The sequence below is a fragment of the Myxine glutinosa genome, chromosome 2, assembly GCF_964187855.1.
Source record: "Myxine glutinosa chromosome 2, kmMyxGlut1.1, whole genome shotgun sequence".
In the NCBI taxonomy this organism is placed as follows: domain Eukaryota; kingdom Metazoa; phylum Chordata; class Myxini; order Myxiniformes; family Myxinidae; genus Myxine; species Myxine glutinosa.
In genome coordinates, this window is record NC_136262.1 from 262,628,453 (window position 1) to 262,651,457 (window position 23,005).

The 23,005-nt window shown below is 44.5% G+C and overlaps 1 protein-coding gene across 1 annotated transcript in view; it reads right to left on the reverse strand.

Annotated features, from left to right (window-relative positions):
* Positions 1–3,195: 3,195 nt before the first annotated feature.
* Positions 3,196–23,005, reverse strand: part of ACO1 (aconitase 1) — a 49,225-nt gene continuing 29,415 nt past the window's right edge. The window contains exons 13-21 of the mRNA XM_078772508.1: positions 20,650–20,734; positions 20,323–20,479; positions 19,090–19,214; positions 18,758–18,862; positions 16,624–16,766; positions 15,366–15,513; positions 12,627–12,749; positions 8,837–9,022; positions 3,196–4,737 (exon numbers count right to left, since the gene is read on the reverse strand). Coding sequence (XP_078628634.1) covers positions 4,615–4,737; positions 8,837–9,022; positions 12,627–12,749; positions 15,366–15,513; positions 16,624–16,766; positions 18,758–18,862; positions 19,090–19,214; positions 20,323–20,479; positions 20,650–20,734 — 1,195 coding nt within the window. The 3' untranslated portion in view covers positions 3,196–4,614. The remainder of the gene's footprint in view (positions 4,738–8,836; positions 9,023–12,626; positions 12,750–15,365; positions 15,514–16,623; positions 16,767–18,757; positions 18,863–19,089; positions 19,215–20,322; positions 20,480–20,649; positions 20,735–23,005) is intronic.

A 23,005-nucleotide genomic window follows, 5' to 3' on the forward strand; every position in this document is an offset into this window, starting at 1 on the left:
GCGCAACGAAACCACCCGGCGCAACGAAACCATCCTGCGCAAAAAAACCATCCGGCGCAACGAAACCATCCGGCGCAACGAAACCATCCGGCGCAACGAAACCATCCGGCGCAACGAAACCATCCTGCGCAAAGAAACCATCCGGCGCAATGAAACCATCCGGCGCAACGAAACCATCCGGCGCAACGAAACCATCCTGCGCAAAGAAACCATCCGGCGCAACGAAACCATCCGGCGCAACGAAACCATCCTGCGCAAAGAAACCATCCGGCGCAAAGAAACCATCCGGCGCAACGAAACCATCCGGCGCAACGAAACCATCGGCGCAACGAAACCATCCGGCGCAACGAAACCATCCTGCGCAAAGAAACCATCCGGCGCAATGAAACCATCCGGCGCAATGAAACCATCCGGCGCAATGAAACCATCCGGCGCAACGAAACCATCCGGCGCAACGAAACCATCCGGCGCAACGAAACCATCCGGCGCAACGAAACCATCCGGCGCAACGAAACCATCCGGCGCAACGAAACCATCCGGCGCAATGAAACCATCCTGCGCAAAGAAACCATCCGGTGGAATGAAACCATCCGGCGCAATGAAACCATCCGGCGCAACGAAACCATCCGGCGCAACGAAACCATCCTGCGCAAAGAAACCATCCGGCACAACGAAACCACCCGGCGCAACGAAACCATCCTGCGCAACGAAACCATCCTGAGCAACGAAACCATCCTGCGTAATGAAACCATCCGGCGCAATGAAACCATCCGGCGCAACGAAACCATCCTGCGCAAAGAAACCATCCGGCGCAATGAAACCATCCGGCGCAACGAAACCATCCTGCGCAAAGAAACCATCCGGCGCAATGAAACCATCCGGCGCAAAGAAACCATCCGGCGCAACGAAACCATCCGGCGCAACGAAACCATCCGGCGCAACGAAACCATCCTGCGCAAAGAAACCATCCGGCGCAATGAAACCATCCGGCGCAACGAAACCATCCGGCGCAACGAAACCATCCGGCGCAACGAAACCATCCGGCGCAACGAAACCATCCGGCGCAACGAAACCATCGGGCGCAACGAAACCATCCGGCGCAACGAAACCATCCGGCGCAACGAAACCATCCGGCGCAACGAAACCATCCGGCGCAACGAAACCACCCGGCGCAACGAAACCACCCGGCGCAACGAAACCACCCGGCGCAACGAAACCACCCGGCGCAACGAAACCATCCGGCGCAACGAAACCATCCGGCGCAATGAAACCATCCGGCGCAATGAAACCATCCGGGCGCAATGAAACCACCCGGCGCAATGAAACCATCCGGGCACAATGAAACCATCCGGCGCAATGAAACCATCGGGCGCAATGAAACCATCCGGGCACAATGAAACCATCCGGGCACAATGAAACCATCCGGGCACAATGAAACCATCCGGCGCAATGAAACCACCCGGCGCAATGAAACCACCCGGCGCAATGAAACCACCCGGCGCAATGAAACCATCGGGCGCAATGAAACCATCCAGCGCAATGAAACCATCCGGCGCAATGAAACCATCCTGCGCAATGAAACCATCCGGGCACAATGAAACCATCCGGCGCAATGAAACCATCCGGGCACAATGAAACCATCCGGCGCAATGAAACCATCTGGCACAATGAAACCATCCGGCACAACGAAACCATCAGGCGCAATGAAACCATCCGGCACGACAAAACCACACAGTGCAACCAAACCACCAAGCACAACAAAACCACCCGGCGCAACCAACACCACCCAGCACAACCCAAACCCACCTGCGCAATGAAACCATCCGGCGCAACAAAACAACAGCGCAACCAAACCACCAAGCACAACAAAACCACCTGGCGCAACCAACACCACCAAACCATCCTGCGCAATGAAACCATCCGGCGCAACAAAACCACACAGCGCAACCAACACCACCCAGCACAACCAAACCATCCTGCGCAATGAAACCATCCGGCCCAACAAAACAACACAGCGCAACCAAACCACCCGGCGCAACCAAACCAGCCAGCACAACCAAACCACCCAGCACAGCCAAACCACCAAGCACAACAAAACCACCCGGTGCAACCACCACCACCCAGCACAACCAAATCATCCGACTCGACCAAACTACCCAGCGCAACAAAACCAACCAGCATCTGCCCGTCAATTCTGGTACGTTGATGACAACTCTAAACTGTAAAGACATTTATAACTACAATATTAATTTAATCTCATACACCTCAAGTTTATAACCTAAAGTTTGTTTTCAATTCGATTTATATGTTTTGCTGGAAAATTATGTAAACAGATGTAAATAAAGAACTTAAATGAAAAATTACCTGAAATGTTTTTTCCATTCCACGTTGCCATTGCAATAAAAGTGTTGAAGTTAACGGTTCAACCTTATGGGAAGAGTTGCATAAATAAGTAATCTTTTAAATATATGAGTCGGAGACGCATGGGGACAAACTCCACTAATAAATTCACTATACAGTTGTAACCCTTTGTAACCACTGATGTAAAACACATGTTCTGTAGGTTTTACTTTCTCTGGGATTTTGAGGGGTTTCATTAAATCTTTAGGGGTTCCAAACGAGAAAAGACGGCCACTCATGATCAATATGTACGTAAAACACGTGAATCCGATTACCGGCTCGGAATCCAAACGTCCAGGGATGTTTTCTGGACATTAAACATCCTCGGGGACCACGCAGGTGTCCTTTTCCCTTTCACGTGTTTCGTATTATTTACAATGTTAATGTTGTTAATGTACAATGTTAATTTACAATATTTACAACACATTTACAATGTCCAAAAATAAATAAATACATCAAATCCAAAACGATTCAAAAACTAGATGGTATTCATAGAATACTTTCCTCAATAGCATGCCATGCCCACTCCCAAAATCCAGGCTTGCCACACACATCTAGAAACTTTTTTTTTTCCCTCCCTTTCTTCCATTAGTGGAACTATCTTCTGAAGACAGAACAATCACAATTTTTCTTCCAGGAGTGCACCCACCACCAACTTGTGTGAACCCCCATTAAATTCAAGTCACATTTGGTACAATGCAAGTGTAATTCTTTCAACAGAAGAGTGGTGGTGTTGGCATACCCATTTAACCATAACATCGGATTTACCAAAAATGAAACTCAGAGCAGACGAGCGAGATTGAAGAAATTTATTCCATCACAGGAATAATCCATGAGAGTGAGTGGTGTGTCGTGTGCAACGTGCCACGGCCATCATTTTTGTAAGTGGCATACATAATGATAATCTCACGTTAATCACTTCATCCATAATAATTACAATGCAGTGATCTGACATTATCTGAAAACCGCATTCACAGATTGTACATCAAGTCAGCACGAGCAACCAACAGGTGAACGTACGTCAACGTTACCTGCCAGCAATCCAATATCAGAGCCATGATGGAAATTCTGGAGGAGGATGTCCAATTTATGGATTCTCTTTCCCACCATACACTCACCTCAAAGTGATCCGTCAAACCATTCCAATAAAAATATCAAATTACATCAGGTTGGTTCAAGGTTAACGTGCAATATTTGTTCCAGAAAACGTGAAGGTAAAGTGAAATTTATTTTAACTTATCCTTATACCCCCCCCCCCCCCCCCCCCCCCCCCCAGAGTATTCTCCAACACGTGTGCAGGTGTCCTTACATGTGGTAATGCTTGCGTGGCAAAAGCAGCCATGTCATCAGGACAGGTGCACAGGCACATTCAGGACGACTGGATTCACATCTTATCGCTTTGACACCCGATGGTGCTCGAGCGTTCCGAAGAGATGGAAAGCACTTGGTGATGGATTTCAACACTCGGGAGGATAGTCAAGCATTTCCAACTTCGCCGACTTGTGATCAAATGAGAGTTCGTTCAGTACCCCCTGGTGTGCACTCCAACGAATTTCAGGTGACCGATGCCTTCCACACTGGCAGTAATGACACATCGTTCTTTTCCTGCAATGTTGTCTGATGGGAAGGTGCGTAGGTGGTACATGCACCTTCGACCTGTACATTCTGGGTTCGATCCCCGACTCGACCATAAACTATCGGATCGGAGGTGTCTTTTGGTGTCTTGCAAGGAGTAGGCGAGTTATTGTAGGTACCCTGAACAAATCACCAATTCGTGTCCAAATCAACTTCAATAGAACATCAGGCATGAGCGGTGGGTTCGCAAAAAAAAAAAAAAAAATTGCCAAAACGTTTCCTGACTGACCAGAATAATTGTGGGCACTAACGTCGTTGTAGTAGTAGTAGTAGTTTCTGCAATTTCACGCAGAAAAGAAAGACAATCAACCAATTAAGATAGATCACAATACTTGATCACAAGTGTGTTCATCACCCATTATCAATTTGGATTTTTAAACCTTTCATCGATCCGTCACTCCTTCATGATGACCTTTAACAAAAAGTTGAACCACTATGTGAAACAACCGAAGGACATCACCCGGAAACCAAGAAAGAAAACCCAAAGAGCAACAAATCGTGGATCAAAGAACTATAATTTGGCATATTCGAGGCCACAAAAATTGGACGACATATTCATGTCCTCCCTTGACGACGACTTCAGGTCGAGCTTTTCAGAATCTGTCGGATCATGTAGTTGAGGATTCCGCCGTTGCGGAAATACAACAGTTCCACGTCGGTGTCAAAGCGCGCCGTTACTTGGAAGGACTTTCCAGTGTCCATCTAAGGAAAGGTTAAAAAAAATTGGAGGAGGGAACAGATGGTCATTTTGTTTCTGGTTGCAACGATGGCTCCATTTAGGCTAAATGCGTTCCATACTGTGCATGCATCGATGTTGCAAGACGAGCCAAGAAAATCAGCTGCAAGCTGAAAAAGCAATTGTGAATTACTATTTCTCCACACGAGGGAGTTCAACTGGCAGGAAAGCACCGTGTAAATCGAAAATTCCTGCCAGACATAAACCTCTAAAACGTTCAAAACTCAAGACAATAAGGAACGTAAACATGTTGGCCAAAGCGGGGTACATTGCACGCGTTTGATAAACAATTCTCAAATACTGACAAATCTCAAACCCGAAGCAGAAAGTTGAATTTCACGTTCCTGGTAAAAGTTGTTTTTTTCTTTTTTGTTTTCTGGAAAAGTGCAAGGACAAAGTTCTGGGTTTAATTTCTATGAAACGCATAATTTTGAAATTAGAAATAATCCTTCATGTAACATACGCTCGACAAAGCGTCCGAAGCAGTCTCTTGGGAAGCGTTCAGCAGGGTGACTTGGTTACTCTAGGTGGTTTGCCATTGTCAGGGCAGGAATTTATAATTTGTTCAGGGTGCCAGCATATGTAAATAAACACACGTGACAAAACAAAGAGGTGATGAAAAGTGGGTTGGTAGGAATGGAAAGTGGATTTTATTTTATTTACTTACTTTTACCAAACATAGTAAAAACGCTATAATTTGAGGGATTGTCAGTGACACAAAATACACCAGAATACTGAGATAGTCATTTATTGATGAGTATTGTTATGGAGGTTCCAAGTAAGACAACGTCAAGCTCGGTGACTGTGGTGACAATATTAAATGTGTAGTTGTTCCTGTAAGAATGCCTGTAACCTTGCTTTTAAGAGCAGGAGGAGGGGAGGGGAGGAAGTACAGAGTTGGTGTCCAGAGGGAGAAGGTGAGACGTTGAGGGTGGGGGTGGGGGTGGGGGTGGGGGATGGTTGAGGAATTGTGTTTCGGGGGGGGGGGGGGTGGGGGATTGAAGCCTTCAGGTTGGGAGGGGAAAGACTAAGGGGTTTGGGAGGGGGTGGGGTTGATTTTTGAGGGGCGGGTGGAGAGGGGGTGTCACATTTTACATTGCATGGATGTTCTGCAGGTCCCTGCTGGTAAGAATTAAAAGTAGAGCACACATCTATAAATAATAAAAGGCAGTGTCCGTCCGTCCGTCTGTTTGTTTGTCTGTCTCCTACATAACTCCAAAACCATGAAACCTAGCGGCCCCAAACTTTGCATGCATACACCTGGACCTCCAACAGATTGCAATGATGAAAACTGGGTGTTTCGGTGCATTATAACACCCTTTCTGAAGATGATTAACAAGGCGCTCATAAGAAAAAACCCTAAAAAGCCTGACCAAGATGGCAGGCCGCCATCTTGGTCAGCCCACTACCACTCGCTGGCTTCTTAAGCCGCCATTTTGTTCCAGCCTATTCAAACGTGCCTTTCCATTGAAACACGATCGATTATCATTACATAATTGAAGCATATCATCAAAATCTGGATTCGGATATGAAGATTGGATCCTGTAGACTCAATAAATTTCCAAATCTGGAGTGAAATCTGACAAAATTTACCATATTCTACCACTCGGGAGAATCACAAGGCCGGGAGCTGCGGATGGAAAAAAAATATATATATATATATCTAGCGATTTTATAACAAAGTGTATATATTCATTTATTTAAGCGAGGCTGTCATTCTCCTTCTGGGGTTAGTTTTTTTTCATTTAACTTGATAATAAATTTTCACTTAATTCATACTTCCATGGGATAGGGTGTCACTCCATTGTACCCGCGATCTGTTTTTAAAATTCCCCGGCTATTTCAACCAAAAGCAATCAGCTTGATATCGCTTGCCAAGCCCGCCGTTCCTCATCACCCATTTCGTTGGAGTGCTTGCTGGAGTGTTTAAGCTGCTTGGCAAGGGCTCTACAATTGAAGTGAGAAATACCTGTGTACTTAATTAATTATTCACAAGGCCGGGGAAGTTTGGGTGTGTTACAACACCCTTTTTGAATATGACTAACCACCACTTGAACGCTACTCAGGCTGCTTTTGCAAGTCATTGCATTACAGTAGACAGAGCTCCCTTTTTGTTTTTACGCACCCATTTTTTTATTAACATTTTTGTGCGATATACTTTCATTGTATTAATAGATAGTTATATTAATATACCTACAAAAATATACCTATTTAAAAATAAATAAATAAATAAATCAAACGTCGTGTTTGGAACTCAAATCAAACGTCCACCATGTCTAACTATTTCATTGCAAATGTAACGTCGACATTTTGTCTGCTCTCAGTGGTTTCCACATTTTGCTGATTTGCTGCTTGATTTTCACATTTATAGAAGACCAACGCTAAATCTTTGTGGTTTCCGTTTTTGTGTTTGGTGTACTTCATCTGTGCTGTCCACCCGGAGATGTCCGTAGACACCCAGAGAACAAATTAACGCTTTTTAGCAGTGAGAACTGCTGCTAAGCTCAATTCCGTAGCTTAAATTTTTTAACCTGCCTCAGGTTAAGAGTCTCTCCGGTCATCATTGCATATCATTCTCTCACCTTTTCTACCTCCCCCCCCCCCCCACCCACCCAAACCCATCTCTCTCTGTCTCTGTCCACTTTTCGCTCTTCCTTCCTAATAAAGTGCCGCGCAGTCCTTCCACACACCTCTCACTCCCACCCTTCTCCTTGCTCCCCATACCTTCAAGAATTTATAGGGTAGCGACGTGTGGTGAGGCGTCACTCTCCCTCTCCGATCCATGCTCCACCCTCCTTCCCTTCTCTCTCTCCCCACCTCCCCCTTCTCTCCCTCTCCCTTCTCCCCCCTTTCCCCCCTCCCCTTCCCTTCCCCCCCTTCATCCTCTCCTCCCACCCTCCCCCTCCCTCCTCTCCTCTCCCCCTCTTCATATTCCTGTCAGGAAGCGACTCATTGTTACCTGGAAACGCCGGGTAGTTTTGCTAGTGATTAATATTTGAAGTCTTTAATAATTAAAAAACTCCAACCTGTCATTTTGGATTTCACCCAAGTTTTTAAGGCTGAATAGTGTGCAAATACAGGATTTATAAACAAAATGTATTTCACATGTGCATGGTCAGGTAATTCACATGTGAAGTAAATAAACACGTGGCAAGTTGGAGGTGACAAAAAGAGGGTTGATGAACATGGTAGGAATCAAAAGCGGCTTATATATTTATTTATTTATTTTTACCAAAGGAGCGAATTTATTTTATTTATTTTTTTTCAAACGTGCTAAAAACACTTTTCGAGAGATTGTCAGTGACAAAATACACTACAATACTGAGATAGCCGGTTATTTACGAGTAATGATAAGGAGGTTCCAAGTAAGCCAACTTCAAACTCGGTGATTTAAAAAAAAAAAAAAAAACACCTTTAGAGGCCATTTTTTCCCCGCAAGCGGGGGTTGGCCTTTTTCGGAGACCGTGGTTGTTGTTGTTTTTCGGTCCCCTTTTTGAAGCAATGTTTTACGGTGATTGTGGCGACATATTATATAAAATATATAATGATCGATGTAAGAATGTCCTTTTGCTTTTATGAGAGGGAGGAGAAGACAAAGAGTTGCGCTTCGAAGGGGGAGGGGGGAGGGGCAAAGGTGAGACAAAGTTGGGAGGGGAGGTTGAGACTTCAGGGGTGTGGGGGTGGGGGGTAGTTTGAGGAGTTGTGGCGGAGGGAGTTGGGGTGGGGAGGCAGCTTGAAGGCTTCAGGTTGGAAGGTGGAGGTTGAGTACTTGGGTTTTGTGAGGAGGGTGGGGGGAGTTGAGGACGTGGTCACATTTTATATTGTGTGGCGCGATGTTCCGCAGATCCCAGATAGTTTCAAAACAAAATAACGTGTTGAATTTTCAGACAGCATCTCAGGTCAAGTCATTCAAGGTATAACAGTGAAATTTAGTTAAAGCTTTTATAAGAACAATTTGGCAGAAAAAAAATAATTGGGATTAAAGAGTGAAAAAGTGAAAAAAAAGAATGAATAAACATGGATGAATGAGACCCATCCGTTAAGCAAGGTGTGCCTCCGACTCACCTGTATCGTGACAAGCATCCGAGGCCGAAGGTCCGCAGGCAAATTGACGGTGTAGCGCTCTCTACCAGTCAACCCCAAGGTCTCCGCGCTCTCCCCAGATGCGAACTCCAAAGGTATAATCCCCATACCGATGAGATTGCTACGGTGGATCCGCTCAAAGCTCCGAGCAAGCACAGCCCGTACACCCTACACACAGCCGCGGAGCACTACTCGCACATTACGGCCACAACATGGTCAAATAAGTCCCCTCATTGAGCTTCTTATCAACATTTATAAACTCAACTTTCATTCGCGTTTGTCCGTCGATCCTTGGAATTCACATGAGAAGCTAAAGACTCGTGTCTACTAAAGCGTTTGCTCCCCTGCATCAGATGTGAAAATGAGCCCTTAAATCAATGTTAAAAATAAAATCAATGTCATATTTCCTATTGTGAAACCATATCTTTTTCGCAACACGGTGGTTCACTTAACAACTTGTTAGCCCGTCCCCTGCGCAGGAGACGGGGTTCCACAATCACTTGTGTCTGTCTGTCCAGCTCATAACTTTTTTACCAATTAGGCAATTCCACGGTTACTGACGTTACAATACATTACATGAATGCATCTATATATGTATATGTAATGTAAGTAACCGTGGAATTGCCTAATTGAGTTTTGTCATCAAATTTCACCAAAGCTTTATTATGACAATATGGAGAAGATAAATTAAAAATTTCGGTCAAAGGCCAAAGGTCAGCGTCACCTAAAATCATCACTTTTCATCCAACTGACCTGAAATTTAAATTTACCAATTGAGTTTTATCAAATTTTCAACAAAGCTTTATTATGATAATACGGAGAAGATAAATTAAAATTTTCGGTCAAAGGCCAAAGGTCAGCGTCACCTAAAATCATCACTTTTCATCCAACTGACCTGAAATTTAAATTTACCAATTGAGTTTTGTCATCAAATTTTCAACAAAGCTTTATTATGATAATACGGAGAAGATAAATTAAAAATTTCGGTCAAAGGCCAAAGGTCAGCGTCACCTAAAATCATCAATTTTCATCCAACTGACCTGACATTTAAATTTACCAATTGAGTTTTGTCAAATTTTCAACAAAGCTTTATTATGATAATATGGAGAATGAATGAATGAATGATCGTTTTAAGGCCATTTTCCCCGCGAGAGCGGGGGTTAGCCTTGCGGGCCCCATGACAATCATGGTTTCCTGTTTGAGGCAATGTTTTTATGGCCGGATGCCCTTCCTGACGCCAACCCTTGGTCGCCTCTTACGATGCGCAGGGATACGGTGTACCTATTCTAAACCGGGGTACACACCGTGATCATTCATCCCAGCAAGCTGGTACTCAATTTGCCGACCTCGGAAGGATGACAGGCTGAGTCAACCCCCCTGGCGTTAATTCAGCGATCGACCGGGATTCGAACCCAGGATCCTAGGATCCCAAGCCGGCACCCTAACCGCTAAGCCAAAGCTTTATCTATCTATAATTCCAGTAATCTCTGTGTGTATGTTTGTATGTTTGTATGTTTGTATGTCTGTATGTCTGTATGTCTGTGACCGCTGTTTCTCGACAACCACGGGTCCGATATACTTTAAACTTGCCAGGTATATTGCTGGGGACCCGAGGATGTGCCTTTTCAAGGTTTCATATTAATCGGAGAAGTAGTTACCGAGCTATGTCCAAAAAACGATTCAACCAATCAGAGAGCAGCGAGCTATCACGTGTGCCGAACGTGGCGAACAGACTCTGCCTCGGACGGCACATTTGAGAGCGTATTCATTTATTTCACGTTGGAAAACTATGTTGCCGTTAAACTATGTTTTAAAACTAATTAAAACTAATTTGCGATTCATCGTAACTGCGATTTGCGACCTTCCGGACAGTGAAGACTGCACTTCCGGCAGCCAATCACAGACCGCGTTGTTGCGTAGGCGTGGCCGATGTGAGAGCGAGCCGAGCCGAGCGCGTGCGCCATTACGGTTCGTAATTCGATTTCTTCCGGAGAAAATAATAATTTCTCGATTTCTTATGCGCATTATTTCTCCCAATTCAGTCAGAGCGAAGAGCGTTGTTTTTTTTGTTTACGGGCGTACGGGCGTACGGGCGGGGTAGAGCGTACGGGTAGCGTTTTTTTTTTTTTTTGGCAAGGAACGGGCACCCACGTACGGGCATGCCCTAGTTATGATAATATGGAGAAGGCAAATTAATAATTTGGTCAAAAGGTCAAAGGTCAGCATCACGTAAAATAGTCAATTTTCATCCAACTGACCTGAAATTTAAATTTACCAATTGAGTTTTGTCATCAAATTTTCAATAAAGCTTTATTATGAGTTTATGGAGAAGGCAAATTAATAATTTGGTCAAAAGGTCAAAGGTCAGCATCACATAAAATAGTCAATTTTCATCTGATTGTGAAATTTTAAGAATTTGCACAATGGGTCACTGAATTGGTTCACCAATCAAAAGCTACAAGCAGATTGTTTTTTTTTTTAGATCAAAAGGTCAAAGGTCAAGGTTGCGTAAAATCACCACTTTTCACCCGATTGACTTGAAATTTAAGGAATTTGCATATTGGGTCACAGAATTGGTACACCAATCAAAAGCTAGAAGCTGATTATGCCTCTGTTGACAAAGTTGCCAGAGGAATTATGTTTTCAGGTTGTCCGTCCAGCTGTCCATCAGTCCGTGATAGGTTTTTGTTACCGCAATAACTTGAGAACGGTTGAAGGGATCTTAGTCAAATTTGGTGCAGATATGTATAATGAGGCAAAGATGAACTACTTAGATTTTGGGGTCACATGGTCAAAGGCCAAACGTCAGAGGTCATGTTAGGTAAAAATCCTGTTACCGCGATAACTTGTGAATGAGTGAGATTCTGATCAAATTTGGTACACTTTTGTAGAATGATGTAAAGAAGAACTGATTAGATTTTGGGGTCAAAGGTCAAAGTCTGTAATATGTCGATAACTTGAGAACGGCTGAAGTGATCCAATTCAAACTTGGTACAGGCATGTATAATGATGTAAAGATTAACTGATTCGATTTTGGGGGCAAAGTTCAAAGGTCAAAGTCCTAATAGGTCTATAACTTGAGAACGGCTGAAGTGATCTAATTCAAACTTGGTACAGGTAAGTATAATAACGTATAGGTTAACTGATAAAATTTTGGGGTCAAGAGGTCAAAGTCTGTAATAGGTCTATAACTTGAGAACAGCTGAAGGGATCTAATTCAAACTTGGTACAGATATGTATGACGTATAAATTAACTGAGTAAATTTTGGGGTCAAGAGGTCAAAGGTCAGAGGTCATGTCAGGTAAAAATGTGATAACTTGAGAACAGCTGAATGGATTTAAAGCTTGGTACAAGTATTATAATGATGTAATAATGTGGGCGGAGGCATATCGGTCGAGGTCGTGACGTCGAAGAGAGCTGTTGTAGTTTTTATTTTTTAGATCCAAAGGTCAAGGTTGCATATAAAATTGTCAATTTTCTTTTTTTTTTTTTACCGTTTTTGTTATTTTGAGCATACGGAAGAAGAAGACGTCTGAATACAAATGGAGACAGATGGACTTTGCATTTTCAGATGCTTTCTATTTACATTTAAAGATCATCCTGAGATAAATTATCAAAAGGAATTCATGAATAATATGCTCATGATTCAAAATTCATGTCAATACGGCAGTTCCACAAGGACAGACCTTAAAGAGCATACTAACCCGAGAGGGTTCCACAATTGCTATCAAATGCAATCTTTAACTAACATGCCATGGGCCACTCACTCACCAGCAAGAAAGGACCTTTTGCAGCCCAATCTCGAGAACTCCCCGAACCATAGTCCTTTCCTGCAAGCACCACCAGGGGCTGTCCATCACGTGCGTACCTTTCAGCCACATCAAATACACTCATCTAAAGTAGTGGGAAGAAAAGATCACCATGTTATAAAATTGCTTTTATGGGTATTAAACCGACAAGGTGTAGTTTGTATACGATGTTGTGTAATCAATGACAAAATTGTGCAGTTTTGGGGATGAAGTGAGGTTTCCTGCCTCCTGACAACCAACCCCTCCAAACAAAGGGGATATTGGATCCTGAAAAACATGCATCGAACAACAATTCAAAATGATGCTCAAGTGGAAGTGAGAACCACAAGGGTTGCCAACTGTAGGTATGATGGCCAGGTGGATCATGATATGGGTGCCTCGAGGATGAAAGAGGTTCTTCAGTTCAGTGAATAAAATACATCATGTTATAAAACTGAGAAACGTCAATTTGGGCTGTGGTTGCAGTTCCCATTGTAGGGTTGTCCAATAATAGTGTCAAAATGGGGGAAAATACACGTGTTAGCAACAAGAACATGAATTTTTGTGGGTTTCACGAGATTCTCTTACAATCTCATCGGTACCTCTAGAAATGTAGAAAGAGGGGGAAGACAGGTCATGGTCGCCAGTTTTATCGGCTTTTTCTTAGGTATATCACAGCTAATTTACTTTCTAACATGAGTTATAATCACACGGTTCATCACAAAAAAGAATAGTTCAACGATTTTACACCCGAGCAAAGACATGACCCTCAACAGGACCTCAACAAACTTTTTCCTGCTCAACAAATTCCTGCCCCCATTGTCAAATTACACTAAAATGTAGTTTCTAGGGGAACTTTGTTCCAGTAATGAACTAGAACGACACTCGGTAGAGCGCACACCTCCGCCATGCTGAATAGTTTATGTTTTGTATCCCACTGATAGGCCGGATCTGTATCCGGACCTGAACCAAAATCGAATCGGCTTGTTCTTGTCACATAACCAACTCATCCACCTAGTTTTGTCATAATCGGTCCATAACCTTTTGAAATATCACGCAATATATATTTTTGGCACCATCCCTCAATGGTGAAGAATCACTTTAAAACCGAAAAAATTATCGGACCCCAATCTTCACAAAAATCGAATCATTTGGTCCCATCACACACACAACTTGTCCAACAAGTTTTGTCCGAATCTGTCAACATTTTGAGATATCCTGCTCACAGACAGACAGACACAGACAGGGGTGAAAACATAACCTCTGTCCACCTTCAGTGACGATGGTTACAAAATCGGCTGAAATAAAGGTATAAAATATTCCATCACAGATGGCAGATAAATGGCTCTCATCATTGGGACCAAGTTTATGCTTTGTGGGTTCAATTCCGGAAGTCTCCGCACAACTCGGTCTCCATCTGTGTACCTGTCACCCTGACTTTTCCACCAGGGCGAGAGCTGAAATGCGGCGAATATCAGAAATAATCTTGCATGTTAGATCAGGATATGTTGACCGATTAACTGTTCAAGTCGGTGGAATCACATCATGTTTATCAATGATATTTTCACATGTTATTTTTACTGCTGGTGAGTGCTAGTTTATAAACATTGCATTACAAATCGATTCCCTGGTAGAGTACTGCTAGTAGTCGAATTAAGCCGGCTGGTTCTGCAATGGACAGTCATTATTGCAATCGTCAGCGATGAGGTAGAGGAACAAGACCTGGTGCTCTCACATCTCAAGCAGGTAGGTATGTAAGTGGTCTCTCTCTCCCTCTGCTCTCTCAGCCCTCTGACCCTCCTGCATTACACACCTGATGTTCCATTAACCCCTTCCTGGTTAAACTCCAAAAATCCAGACTTAACACACACTGACACTCTTCTGTTCCTCTTTTCTCCAGATTATGGAACCACCTTCTGGAACCTATTAAATCCCAATGTTCCCTCCAAGGCTTCCAGTTGTCAGGACACCACAATCTCATGTCATCCCCAATCCCTTCTCATAATAATTCCTACCCCCCATTACTTGCAAGTTACTGTTTAATTTCCTATTTCTCCCTGTTTTTACTGTTTGGCTGCTTATTGCACCCCCCCCCCCCCCTCTCCCCCCAACCCCTTCAACCTCTCTTGCCCCACTGCTCCATTGTCAGTCCGTTGCCTTATAGTCTTTGTCTCCTCACTTGTCCATGAGCCTGGAGTTGGAAAAAATAAAATTCAGGATTGTTGTTGTTGTCGTATAGCCCCAGACAGTTCTCTCGAACAAGCCCACGGCACGGAGACAGCCAATCGATCCCCCAGGAGCGACCCAGATATCCTCTACATCCAGGATGGTGGACCCCCACCTTCACAACAAAGTCAGGGCCACGATAGAGTTAGAGAGAGACAGAGAGACAGAGAGACAAAGAGAGAGAGAGAGAGAGAGAGAGAGAGAGAAGAGGGAAAATGGTCGGTCCATGGGGATCGATCGGCTCTTTTATCGTGACCACGCTGCCCTGACGAATGGGGAAGATTTGGCCCCCGACTTGCGTTGGGGGGTACAACCACCGTGAAGAGGCGTCCCCGATAGTTATCAACTGAATGTTGTACAGCATGCCACACAAAAGTTCCATTTTTACGACTAGTGTAATGGACTATAAATAAAACTCCCCAATGACATCAGAATGTTTACAAACATGGCAAAATGTCCGTCCACCAATCCAACACAGACGCCTCAAGTCTTGTACCGTTTCTCCTGAAGGAAGATGGACGGTGCGAGGACCGGCTTTTCCAACAAGCTTGTTTAAGAGACGGATATTCGCAAAGGTTCCCCTCGCCATGACGGCATCATTGCCCCTCCGTGCACCATACGTGTTGAAGTCTCGAGGGCTTATCCTGCAGAAAGCACGAGAAGATATTGATCCACAGTTTCCAAATCGAATTAAGAGATTAAACATCCTTAACAACCAACTGGTGAAGCCTCCTTCCTCCACATGTCCAATCAATGCCCCTCTTTCCTCCAGGGTTTCAGGTTTGTGGTACACCACCATCTCAGGTTGTTCTCCATCCCTAACATTTATCATTTTAGGCCTCATCAACCCTCTCATACCTGCTTGCTACGCTTCCCACAGAGCGAGCGTAATATCTCAGAGGTATGTACACTTGCTCTGAGCTGTAAAGCCTGGGTTTGAATCCCGACCCAACTATAAACTGCCATCCTGATGTTTCGCACGCGAGGCAAGGCATGAATGTGTGCTCCGTCCATCGGATACGTGTTAAACCGGAAGACTCATCTCGGATGTTAAAGACCCCTCTCCCCTCCACAATGTTTTTCACGAAGAGCAAGGAAGTTATTGTTAGCACTCTGGAAAAAAAATACTATTTCCTGCCCCGAGTGTTGCGAAGGCAATGGCAGACCACTCGGCAGAACTCTCGTCAAGAGACTGAATGAAATATGAATAATCGTTTTAAGGCCATTTTTCCCGCTAGAGCGGGGGTTAGCCTTGCGGGCCCCATTACCTCATGGTTCCCTGTTTGAGGCAATGTTTTTATGGCCGGACGCCCTTCCTGACACCAACCCTTGGTCGCCTCTTACGATGCGCAGGGATACGGTGTACCTATTCTAAATTGGGGTACACACCGGGATCATTCATCCCAGCAAGCTGGTACTCAATTTGCCGACCTCGGAAGGATGACAGGCTGAGTCAACCCCCCTGGTGTTAATTCAGCGATCGACTGGGATTCAAACCCAGGATCCTAGGATCCCAATCCTGCACCCTAACCGCTAAGCCAACACCAGGCTTTCTTGCCAAGAGACCGATGCTCCGCAAACAATATGGTGCATTAATGATGAGCAAGATGGTGGTGGTTTCCGCAGTCCTTTATCCTGATTCTGTTTGTTCATCCCCTATTGTCCCACAAAAATATATAAAACAACAACATGGTGGTTAAATGGACAAGACCCATAAACCAACGGTTTCGGCACAAATCGCCTCAGACTCTCACCCTCGTTCCTGGAGATAACGAGCGGCAGGGCTGTCACGTGCAATTGAGCCGGCTGGAGAGATGTGATCTGTGGTCACCGAGTCACCCAAATACAGCAGCACGTAGGCCTTGTTGATGGGCTGCAGGGGCAGCTCCTCACGGGTCTGTCATGGAAACGTTCGCACAAATTAATATATAATGCGCAAACTTGTTTCGAGGACTACACATATTTTAAGCCAATGATATCAATTAAATTTGTGGCACAACAGATGTGAATACATAAACCCTTTGAGAAATTAGGATAGCAAAGTCCGGATGCATTGATGAAGCTATATTATCCTCATGGCGTCAACAAACTACGATGACCTCGTCACTCCAGAAGGATCCTCAAAAGAAACCAGTATCTATTTCTATAGTCAGCCGCTAGAAGAGGTCCAGTCTGGAACTTCATCAACCATGACCTCTCCTCGGCCGACCTGTTCCGCAGCCTTGTGCAGACTGCGCATCTTTCAACATTCCTTGTAAAATCACAACAACTGAAATTCTACAAGGCCTTTGTCTGTAATTAAACGGAATACTGCTCTGCACTATGGGCTGGCACCTCCGCTTCACATTTGTCTCCTGGATTCTGTAGAATCCGAAGCTTCCAACATTATCAGCATCGCAGTCGGTGAAGCAAAATCACAAGGCCTGTTGCTCTCAAATCACAGATAGGTTGGTGGCCTCTGTTGTTTACTCCCCAGGTGTAGCTCCCTCTGGTCCCTCAGCCTTCCAACCACCCCCAGCTCCTGCAGAGCACGTGTTCTTCCTATAACGTCCTCCTAGTAAGTCATGGTCCATGCCTACCTGTGATCTTTTCTTTCCCCATAACCCTACCAAACGAAAACCTCGTACTTGCAGGTTTCCTCTCCTCATCGTCTCTCATCATTCCCTTGCTTGTTGCGCCCACCTTTTGCCACATTGCTCCATTTTCATCAAGTTGGCCTTTTGCCCTGCTGCCTCTTCGTTCTTCCATGAGCCTAAACTTTGTATATTAAAAAACAATAAGAAGCACACACATACTTCCTCATCTATTCACATGATGTGTTCTTAATGAAAATAACAGATCTTGAGTTTACGACCTACATACATACAGGCTCCACTGGGATAGCTAGGCCTCCCTCTCCACATGGTAGCTCTGCTTTTAGGAACGAGAAATACAGGAGTAATCAGCAATCTTTATCGGAGTTCTACTACATGGATTACTCAAGTAGAGATTAAAGAATTAGTGATTTCTGCACATTTCACCAGCCCATTGCCATCAAGCTTTGACAAGTGAAGAAGAAGCATAATCACAATAAATAATTTAATAACTTCGATCATGATCACCAGTCACATTTAGTGTTCTCATCTGAGCACTTGGTTCATCATTCAGGGAACCCAGATCCAAATGCCATATAATCCATGATTATCCTCGCCTGAGGAGAGGGTATTGCATTTGAGTCTGTTTGTCTGTCTGCTTGTTTGTCCGCACAGAATAAATATGATTTTCTCTGCAACCGTTGGTCTGATTGACAGGAAATTTTCACCATAGGTGCAACTCCACCTGTATCATTCTTTTATGATAATTATGACATCATAGGTCACGTGGTTCAGCCGCCATATTGGAAAAACCGAAAAACTTTGCATCTCTATATCTCCGAAAGCGCTGAATAGAAAAAATTGAGACATGACTCATTGTAAAGAACTCTCCATGGGGAATAAAATATGTTAATGATGTCATAGGTGCCCCCATTATGACGTCATAATTTGACAAGTACAAATCTTCATCCGATCAGGATGAAATTTGTTGAGCATAATCGAGGAATAAATTAGTTTAGAAAAAGATAATGACGTCATCGGTCACGTGGTTCGGCCGCCATATTTGTTTTCACACAAAAGCCTTAAAAACCATTGAAAATACATCCGGGCGAGGGTCTGCAATCTCCGATTGCTCTTTTTTGTTGGCCTTGCAATTCAAGTAAAACTGTAATTCTGCCTCTTAATGCCTTCCACTGAATACAAAACCTCCTAGTATATAAATAACTTCTCCATGAGCCTTAGATCATTGCTAAAAATCCCTCAATCAGGTGTAATGATACAAAGCCTTAATGTGTGTGGTGATGAGTCACGTGACCATGTCGTGGAAGAACGGTGGCGATTTGATGTAGGTAGATGACGCGTCCCAGGGATAGAGCATTCCATGTGGAGCTTTTAATGAGTTCCAGCTGTCATTGCCATCCTGTAAAAATACCACACCGGTACTCAGAGTGAAAAACTTACAAGTTCCATAGTCCCAAAATACATCTCACAATGAGCAGATGTTTACCTGAATGAACGACTCCCCGTTACCCTGAATCGTAAGCATTTGTTTGAAAAAAAAAATCGACAAGGCAAAAAATAGTTCATGTAAAAACTTAAATGAAAACTGAAGTGAAGAGTGAAAAAGATCTTCTGTATGTTACCCACCTGAATGGAAGAATACACTTTCATGAACATTGCAGGTAACACGTGCTGCCTCTCTACCACCTCTATCTCCTTACGAGAGGGCCAAATGTCCCGCAGGAACAAGGGCTGACCATCACGGCCAAGGCCTGCAAATATACCTCTTTAGGTGCATGATAAACTTTGAAAAAGCTCAACATCTAACTTGGTACATATAGGAATAGAAGCTGTGAGAACATGGACAAGACAGCGCAGCGAGCATCCAATTCCTCCCTACACCCATTGGTTGTCCAAGTCTCCCTCCATTTTGTCCTTCAACTCCCCTGTTGGTGTGTGTCGCCCCTCTCTCTACTGTTCCTTTTGTTCTGTTGCATCCTATTCCATTCAGTGTTCTAGCTCTTCCATGAGCCTCGACTTTGTATACAAATAAATAAATAAAGATATTACAGAAAGGCAAAAAAAGTTACTTCATTCATTTGATACCTTGATTCACATACTGTATTTCATTTTGTGGGTACAGTGCGTTGTGGTAAAAGAGGAACACACAATTGACCAGTTCCCAGCGGTTGTGGGTTTATATCCTGGTGTTGGCTTAGCGGTTAGGGTGCTGGCTTGGGATTCTAGGACCCTGGGTTCGAATCCCGGTCGATCGCTGAATTAACACCAGGGGGGTTGACTCGGCCTGTCACCCTTCCGAGGTCGGCAAATTGAGTACCAGTTCACTGGTAATTCCCTGTGTGTCACAAGAGGTGACTAACAGGGTTGGCGGCAGGAAGGGCATCCGGCCATAAAACATTGCTTCAAAAAGGGGGACCACGGTGCCCGAAAAAGGCCAAACCCTGCTCTGTGGGGAAAAAATGGCCTCTTAAAGGTGGTTCTTCTTCTTTCTTCCAGAGGTTGTGGGTTCAAATCCGGCTTAAAGCAGCAGGGTTAAGACCTTGGATTCTAAACCTCCGGAAACAACTCGTCTCAGGGGAATATCACCAATATCACGCTTTACTGTCGGTAAAAACCCAGCCGGCTCATTAATGACGTTCAGGGAGGTGGTAAACTCCCTGGCCGAGAATGCATGTGGAGCCAGCACACATTTCATGGGCGAAATGTGTGCTGGTAGCTCGGGTTGGGGAGTAGAGTGCTGCAGATGAAAAGGAAGTCCCACCAACATCCACAATCAAAAAAAAATTGTTTTCTTTTTTTCTTTGTTCACTGGTTTTAGGTATTCCATGATCATCCGACGATTCAATGAGATACACTCACCAAGAGGTTCGACATTGAAGTCGATGTTGACGGTGCCCGCGATGGCGTATGCGATGACAAGTGGTGGAGACGCCAAGTAGTTTGCACGCGTGTGTGGGTGAATTCGCCCCTCAAAGTTCCGGTTACCAGAAAGTACACCGCAAACCACCAGATCTTCCTAAACACCAAGCACGGAGACAGAAAATAATCCGATGAAAAAGTTCCAGATGGTGTAACAAAAATAAATAAATAAATAAAAGTGACCATGACCCGCACCTTTGGACTTGCAATTCGGTAATATCAAAGACTGGATCATTACTGCACTGGGAAAGGACAAGAATGAGGAACCTGGTTTATAGCTTGGATCACCGCTTCAGGAAGGGGTCCACTATTACCGATGCAGGTCATGCAACCGTAGCCCACCAACTCAAACCTGTCAAAAACAACACACAGGAGGGAGCAAGACAGCAAGGTAGATCAAGCACTGTGCGGAACTCCAAAGGATTTTGTAACAACACAGAAGATTTTCAAGAATATAAACTTCCATTAAAATGAGAATTACCAGATCTGATCAATGTGGCATTTTTCATTTTGCATTCCTCAATGAAAATAATAATAACTAGCCGAAACCCGTGGAACATCCACGGAAGGGAGGATGTGGTGTATGGATAGAGTGTACCATTATGGATGGCATAGGGGATTTGCTTGTCTGAGTAAGAGTTAGGAAGAAAGATGAGAATGAAGAGTGCGTATATGAACGATGATCGCCGACACCGGCACAAATGCATGCTCTGGATTGTCCACTCAGTGGACGGCTTGCTTTCGCCTTCGCCTGTCCAATCAGCGGACGGCTTGCTTCGCCTTCGCCCAGCAGACGCCAATACGATGGCGTCGTAAGATGGCGTCGTATCGGCAGTTAATCGGATGCTTTTGGGCCCCAACGTCGGCTAATTCAGATTTTTCGAGTATGGCTGTACGTGATAAACAAAGAGCGCGGTTCGTAGATCGTAAATCCATTAGTGCCGTGGGCATCGGGTCACTGGGTGCGGCGTAAAAGGGATAACAAAGTCGAGTCCTTACGCTATTATTATATAGATAGCCGGCGAAGCCGGTGTTGTGAATGAACGCGTACGTATTATGTTGAAAAAACAGATTTTGCTGAATCCTTTGAGAATTCCGAGCTTTGACGCACCAAATCACTCAATGGAGGCCGCCATCTTGCGGATGCGGAAGTATGCATAAAATTGCGAAAAAGTTCAATAGGAGTTTGTTTCACCCGTCTTTTTTTGATTCACAGTCTTATGCACCTCTAATTTATTTATGCACCTCAACATCGACGGTATCCCAGTATCCACCTCCCCTCACATCCGGAATCTTGGCGTCATCTTTGACCAAACCCTCTCCTTCGACAAATACACTAAACAGATCACAAAGTCAGCCTTCTTTCACCTGAAAAACATTGCCCGTCTCCGTCCATCCCTCTCCTCCACGGCTGCAGAAACCCTCATCCACGCCTTCATCACCTCCCGTCTGGACTACTGCAATAGCCTCCTCTATGGTTCACCCTCAAAAATCACCAATAAACTCCAATACATTCAGAGCTCCGCTGCCCGTCTACTCACCAATTCCCGGACCCGTGACCACATCACCCCCGTCCTTAACAAGCTTCACTGGCTCCCCATCCCCCAGAGAATCCAGTACAAAATCCTCCTCTTGACATACAAAGCCCTCCATAACCTGGCCCCATCCTACCTGGCTGACCTCCTCTCCAGACACACTCCCACCCGCAACCTCCGCTCTGCTGGTACCAACCTCCTGACCCCCTCCATCCGGACCAAATTCAGATCCTGGGGTGACAGGGCCTTCTCCATCACTGCTCCCACCCTCTGGAACTCACTACCTCACACCATCAGAGACTCCTCCTCACTCACCACATTCAAAACATCACTAAAGACCCACCTGTTCAACACTGCATTCAACATTCAACCCACAGCATTTAACCCCTGACTATCACTTCTCCTTCTCCCTCCTTTTGCTTTAAATATTTCCCTATTGATTCTTGTCTTTTTGCAATTGTTGTTTTCATGTATTGTTATGCATTATGTTTTCCACTCTGTCAAAGTGTCTTTGGGCTCCCTGAAAAGCGCTATACAAAATAAATGAATTATTAGGTTTACTCTCCATGAAATGGAGAGTAACCTATTATTACTGCTAGAGTTTTTCTTATTATTATTATTATTACTAGGGCATGCCCGTACTATATATATATCTAAAATTATATCCCCCCCCCCTCTATTTACATGAAATGGTTTGGTTCATGAAATGTTTTGGTCCATTCGCAACGCCAAAGCGAACGGCGAACGCTTTACATGAAATGGTTTGGTCCATGAAATGTTTTGGTCCATTCGCAACGCCAAAGCGAACGGCGAACGGCTTGCGAGTACAGTGACAATCCCCCCCCCCCCCCCCTCTATTTACATGAAATGGTTTTAATTAGTTTTAAAACATAGTTTAACGCCAACATATGGCATGCCCGTACCCGTACTATCCGTAATGGCGCACGCTCTCACAGGAGCTCCGGAAGGTCGCATATCGCAGGAAAGCGAAAGAATCGCAAATTAGTTTTAATTAGTTTTAAAACATAGTTTAACGCCAACATAGCGCCAACATAGTTTGCCGACGGGAAATAAATGAATACGCTCTC